The sequence below is a fragment of the Apis dorsata genome, unplaced genomic scaffold (assembly GCF_000469605.1).
Source record: "Apis dorsata unplaced genomic scaffold, Apis dorsata 1.3 scaffold_137, whole genome shotgun sequence".
Lineage (NCBI taxonomy): Eukaryota > Metazoa > Arthropoda > Insecta > Hymenoptera > Apidae > Apis > Apis dorsata.
In genome coordinates, this window is record NW_006263429.1 from 847,218 (window position 1) to 854,258 (window position 7,041).

Sequence of the window (7,041 nt, forward strand, 5' to 3'; positions counted from 1 at the left end):
CTTTTAGATTGTTCAAAATTAAAATTGAATGAAAATGAAAAAAAAAAGATAAAATTAACGATCGAATTGTTTCCGAAAAAAAAAAAAATTAAGAAGTATTCATAAAATGAACAAAGAAAATTGTCGTTGTATTTATTTACACAAAATCTCGTAAAACTTTTTGTTTGTCGAGCAGGTTCCTTCGATTTCATAAAAAAAAAAGATTTGATTGAAAGTGAATGAAAAAGAGAGAGAGAGAGAGAGCGCGCGCGAGAGAGAGCGAGCGAGAGAGAGAGAGAGAGCGAGAGCAAGAGCGAGAGCAAGAGCGAGAGCGAGAGCAAGAGCAAGAGCAAGAGCGAGAGAGATTATGCTGAATATGCGATAAATAATTCCATACTAATCAATGTAAACGAATGGAAAACATTAATTTTTACCGAGATAATTATTTGGATTTCAATAAACTTGATGCCATGAAACGAAAGGAAAATTAATACCAGTGTGACAAAGACGATTTTTTTTTTTTTACTTTCTTATTTTGAACATATAAAAGAGTGATATTTTTTGCGATTCACTGAAAAATTGAATTGAAGATTAATCGTCTTTTCATGCTGGTCGACTTGTTCTTGAGGGTACTATTTCTTTGCATTTATTGTATCGAATATATTCATTGAGGTTGACAAGGGAACTTCGGAGAGGATTTTTTAAAGCATTAAAATTACAGTTTATATAAAAAAAAAATGATTGGAATAAATTTAGTGGTTTTATGTTACTTTATAAAATAATGAATGAAATTTTTAATTTTAAATATATATATATATATAAAATTATTACAAATACGGATATGTATACGTTGAACCGAAGTTCCGTTGTAAGTGAAACTATTGCAAATAGCAAATGAATTTCATTCTAATTTGGCGCTATTTTTGCATTAGTCCAGACCAAAGAAATATATATAGATATATTATTCTTTCAAGGTGTCGGATATTTTTGTGAAAGGATTTTAATATTCAATTTCATTTTAATTTCTTTTTTTTTTTGTCTGTGTCAATAAATAATTATTAAAAAAATTTTTAATGTTGGAATAATTATTGCATTTGTGATAGTTTTTCTTTCAAATTGGCGACATATGTTGCGTTCCCGTCTTGTCTTTCAAAATCTCTTATCACACGTTGCGAAACATCCAATTTTTAATAATTTGTTGTTTTGTTAATCAACTTGTTTAATATCCTTTTGCGTAACAATTGTATATGCGATACTTGAAATTGTGAATTTCACATAATGATATATTGTGTGCAATTTTTCAACACCCAATTGTTGTCCAGAATTATTATGACACATGTGGCAGTAAGTGGATGACCTATTTAATTTGTAAACCGTTCACAAACATTGTACCGAATTAAAAAACAAAAAAAAAAACAAAAAAAAAATATATATGACATAAGAAAAGAAAAAAGATTTTTCGACGAATTGTTGAAAAAAAAAAAAAAACAAATATTAGACAATAATTTCGCTGGAAATTTCGCTTTTCTAATTATTTTTTCTTCGTGAAATTTTTTCTTTTGCACAACGTTGCTGTTGATGAACGATTATTTTTGTCGTGTTGTGACATTGAGGCACGTGTGTGACTACTTCTTATTCTGGTAAACAAAAGAAAAGAAAGAAAATCAAACGAGAGAGAGAGAGAGAGAGAGAGAGAGAAAAAGAAGGATTTCTAATGTTCATGGATGATTCGTGAAGTACTTTTCAAATTGTTTTTTTATCAAACTTGGAGATAGAAGCCTGGAGAGATGAGATTAAAAACGTAGAGAAAGAAAAAATCCAAAGATGATGAATTTTCAAAGAAACCTTTTGATGATGATTGATTAATAGACAGCAAAGAGATATTTAAATAGAAAAGCAGAGAGAAAGAGAGAGAGAAAGAGAATAAACGAAAATAGAATATGCAAGAAGAGAATGATGACGATGATATAATTCATTTATTGAATAATAATAATAATAATAATAATAATAATAATATAATATAGTATAATATAGTAATTATATTCAAAAATATAATTTAATTGCCTGATTGCAAAGATTGAAGAAGTAGAACGTACAAATAGATTTCTAATATCTATAAGAGATATATTAATTTTATTTGTGACTTCTATAGGAGAATTAAATTGTAGGAATAATATATATATTTTTTAAATGAAAAAAGTGAGAAAAAATATTGTATAAAAAGAAGAGAAAGAAAGAGAGAAAAAAAAGAGAGAGAAGGCAGAGTTGGCTGCAGGAAGAGAGGCAAAGATGGATCGCACAATAGTTTCATATTCAAGGAATATCGATCAAAGTATTGGAATTGTACTACATACGCTCTTCTTGTTTCTACTTTGAAATTAAATTTTCTAGTTTAGAGAACTCAAACGTCCCCCTATAAATTCTGTGTCTGTGTGGAAATCAAAGACTACTCAAACCTAAATTAAAAATGATAATAATAACGATAAAATAAATAAAAACGATAAATAATAAGATAATAAAAAGAATATATCATCAGAAATATAAAATTTGTCTTAATCTACGATTATATAACTCATTATCAGTTAACTAGAGTTAATTAAAGATCTTTTGATTAATTTTAAAAAAAATATAAGTTTGGAAGGAGTTGAATCAAATTCCCAAATTGAATAAAAAAGAAAAAAAACTAAATAAAAATAGAAAGGATGTGTTACGAGAAAGATATCTAAGGATTCTTTAACAACATCGTGGTCCATCCTCGTTCGATCGATCAAAAAACAAAGAATTTAAACAAAGATATCCCTGCAATTTCGTATGATATGTTTCTTCCAGAGTCGGACAATGAAAGTGTACCGTCTCCTGTAAAGCCGCAGCCGAGGGTTCCTTACTGCAAGACGTATGAGGAGATTCGTCTGGAGGAGATACAAGCTGAAAGCGCTGCCTACTATTCTTATCAGGCCGAGGACTACCAGAGCGACATGAGTGGTGGCAAAATCAAGACATGTAGGACCAAACGGATCTGCCTTTATCCTTCGGTGATCAATAAAGATAAGAATAACGAGAAGGGATTGGATTTCGAGGTTCTCTCATTGGATGAAATTCGTCGCCGGAAGACGCATAAAGATCTTGAAAAAAATCTACTAGAGATTAGTAGAAATACAGAAGTCAAGAGAATGGAATCGAAAAGTTTAATCAATGAAAAAGAAGAATTGACGACAGATTATATGAAAGAAGCCATAAATACGTTAACCGAGACAATTTCCGCAAGGGGGATAAAGAGACGATTAGAAGAGGATTGTGAAGAAAAAAAAGATACATCTAGGCGTAAAGTGAACTGTAACGTTGATCGTACAACCTTCATTGTTACTAGTGCGCCACCTGTTAAACTTAACAGAAGATCTCCAAGAAGGTTTATCTCGCTCGATAGTGATATCGAAAACCGAAAAAGTGTAAACAAAACAGTGAAAACTAGCCAAGAGAAGCGGATTGATGAAACGAATAATGTGGAATCAATTAGAAATAGTCCAGAATCCACGTCCGTGGAAAGACTGAATTCTGAGCAAGTGTGTATGAATAATAGAACTAGGAAGAATGAAGTGGAAATTAGGTTATGCGACAGTAGTACGGATGAAGATCAAATGCCATTAGAAAAGAATGAAGAGAAGAAATCAATCGGCACATTTACTGTGGAGGATTCGAAGGAAACGTGTGACAGTTTGTTGAATATAAACGAAGAGGATTATCTAACACTGGACATGGCGTCAGATGATATATTGAAAGACATCGACGCGTTGCTTAAGGAAAAATCTTCTGTTTGAGAAAGAAGCAAATAAAGGATTGACAAAGGGACAGGTACTTATGAGAATTCGGTTTGATCGTTTCTCTGTTTATTGTTCATTGATGAATAAGGAGGAGAAATGTTTTGCCATTTGGTTTGGTTTCCATCGATCGATATCTAATGATTCTATATTCTGTCGAATGTTCTAGCGGAATTTATGTTCCTGAAATATAAAATTCAGTTTCTGCTATAATCCTATTTTTTTTCTTTAGGATTATTAGAAATTATCAAATTATTAGAAGAATTCGATAAGAAAAATCAGATTCACGAGAAAAAAAATTATTTCGATTTTAGGTTAAATAATGGTTCATTAATGTTGAATATTTATTATTCTAGTATTTTTTTCTTTCGATAATAATATAGTTTTAACATAATATATTTTATTTGAAGCTTTTTTACGTTTCTATGTTATAGCATTTTATCATGATATAATAATTATTGAAAACGAATGCATTTCTTCCTTTTATTGTAAATTTTTTTGGATAATTATGTGCATTTTATTCACTTAAAGTAATAACGATTGAAATTCTTGTACGTCATTGTACGTATTATATTTATATACAGGATATACAAAAATAGGGATTTAAAGCTTAGGGCTATTTTTAAATACCCTCTATATATAGAATGATTCTAATTTGACTACGTAGAATTTTCCTCGTAAAATTTGTTTATTATATAAAAAATTATTTTTATAATAATATTATTTTTCTTTCATTCTATTGTTTCTTATTATTACGATCTATCTTATTTTAATTTTTCGTATCAATAATAAGTTTTGTAAAAACTTAAATTTAAGAGTATCGAACACTTATAATTATTATCGCATATAAAAAATCGACTGGTCTTAATTATCTTATTTTTCAACTTAAGAAAATTTTTTTTTCTCATAGATTTTTTTCTTGCAATTTTTATATAATAAACGGTTTACGAGTAGTTTTGTTAGATGTATCAACAACATTTAAAATTTTAAACGAGTTAATGAAAATATTTTATCCTCATATATAGAATGAGATATTTAAAACAGTAACATTCGAATGCATCATTTTTTAGATTTTGTCAAGATTCTTATTTCTTTAAAAATAAGTTATTACAGACATATTGATTTAAAAAGTATATTTTTCCGAATTAGCAATTTCACCTCGATATATTATTTATTTTTTATCGAAGTTATTTCTATTTTGGAGTAATATTTTTCGTGGTTCAACATAATCAATAATAATTTTAATTTTTATTATATTTGCACGACGTTTAGCTTCTTAAGCAATTTGGAATATGTTGTAAATAGATACGAAACAAGAGAAAACAAATTTTTAAGTAACATTATACTTTTTGATTAAAAGTATAAAGAATATTAAAAATAAAAATTTATTATTAAATTAAAGAAATTGATAAATATTATCAATTACAATCTTTGCTATGTAGAATGATTTTAATAGAATTGAATACTTTAAACAATTAGTTTAATTAATTATTATAATAAACATCGAAATAAATGTAATCTGAATTTATAAAAAGTGAAATTTTATTTACAAATTAATGATTTTTTTTATCGATTCCATCTTTTAATTTATTCCAAATTTTTCATTAAATATAAAAATTATGTTAATTAATTATTAAGTTAATAATTAATTAAATATAAAATATAAATATTAAATATAAAAATATAAAACATTAAATATAAAAATAAAAGAAATAAGAATAATTAAATAAGTTAATATCGAGCAATTTTTTTATCTTTTTTATTTAATTTAGAATTATCCAAATTTCGAAGAGTTTTCTAATATTTCACTAGTATTATAATGAATATTAGAATAGGATAATAATTTTTTTATATATCGTTAATTTAGAAATATCATTAGAAATTCGCTCAAAAAGATACAAATTATATTAAGAATATTTGTAAAATATTGAAAATATAAATTAGTACAAAAAATATAAAAAATTCAATTTAATCGAGAAAAAACATAAAATTGAAATCATTAAAAAATTATTAAAATTATTAAAAAATTATTAAAAAAATTTTCAAGTGACAATTGATTTATGTTAGGGATAAACTCGAGAATTTGTTTAGTATATATTTAATTTTTGAATAATGTTCAATTCTCTTTTAATCAACTTACATATGCTTAGGTAAATAAAATAAATTTTGGGATCTTTAATTGCTACGTAAATTGGATTTTTGTATAAATAAAAAATTAAAAGTAGGTAAGTTTGTTGTCGTTTTTTAAACTCTGTGAATTATTGTTTATTTTGCAATCGACGTTTCTCGATATTTCTACAGGTAACTTTCCTTTCTGGAAACATAGAATAAATCGAAGTACCTTTTGATGCGATTGTGTCAATGAAAAGTATTAAAGGAATAAATATACGATTGTTACATTTGCAAACTACTAGACGTTATTTTTCTTTATCCCTCTTATTAAACCCTTCTTATCGATATAAATGAAAAAGTGAAAATTTTTTATGTAAATAGTGAAAAAAATTATATTTATTTTTTTATATCAACATTCGCTTCATCTAGTGCAAAATTAAATTACTTATAACTTGGAAAATAAACTTATACGAATATTTTTACGTTATATTATTTTAAGATATTTTGCGTATCGATTTTTGAATATTTCACTTTTTAAATTTTCGTTTTAATCGTTTTCGTTTTAATTTAAAAATCAATATTTACAATTTTTTATAAAAAGAATTTTCTATAAAGATAATATAAAATTCTTTTATATAATATAATATTTTTTCTCTTCCATAGAGATAAAAAGATATTATTTTTCGAAATTGATACCTCTCTTTAAATAAAAAGCTATTAATAAAAGTTACTATAGATAGTTACTAGTAGATGGAGAGATATCGATAATTTTTAACCTAATATAAATTAAAAAAAAAAAGGTAATAAATAAACACGTATAATTATTAGAATTTCAAATAAATGTGAAATATCTACTATTTATTTTTTTCTCTATAAATGAAGGATCGAGAAAAGTAAGTAATAAAGATATATCGTTCGCCCATACAAAGTATTTTACTCTAATGCGTAAAGGTGAATTGAAAGGTAAGTGGTGAAGATCATAGATAACTTAAATGCACACACTATTTATTTCGAATGCATAATCGTACGGTTAATATACCTGGTTTCGCGTTATTCTTGTTGATCAAAATCTTGCACCGGATATAAATTATGAGTTCGCTTTTTAATCAGATATTTGGATGAAGTAGGGGGGGGG

At 26.2% G+C, this 7,041-nt stretch overlaps 1 protein-coding gene across 1 annotated transcript in view; it reads left to right on the top strand.

The window, feature by feature from the left end:
* The window catches only part of LOC102677475 (zinc finger CCCH domain-containing protein 11A-like), a gene marked incomplete at its 5' end in the record, with an annotated part of 12,656 nt that extends 8,857 nt beyond the window's left edge, over positions 1-3,799 (top strand). The window contains one exon of the mRNA XM_006613275.2: positions 2,809-3,799. Within this exon, the coding sequence (XP_006613338.2) occupies positions 2,809-3,794 (986 nt within the window). The remainder of the gene's footprint in view (positions 1-2,808) is intronic.
* Between the last annotated feature and the right edge of the window lie 3,242 nt (positions 3,800-7,041).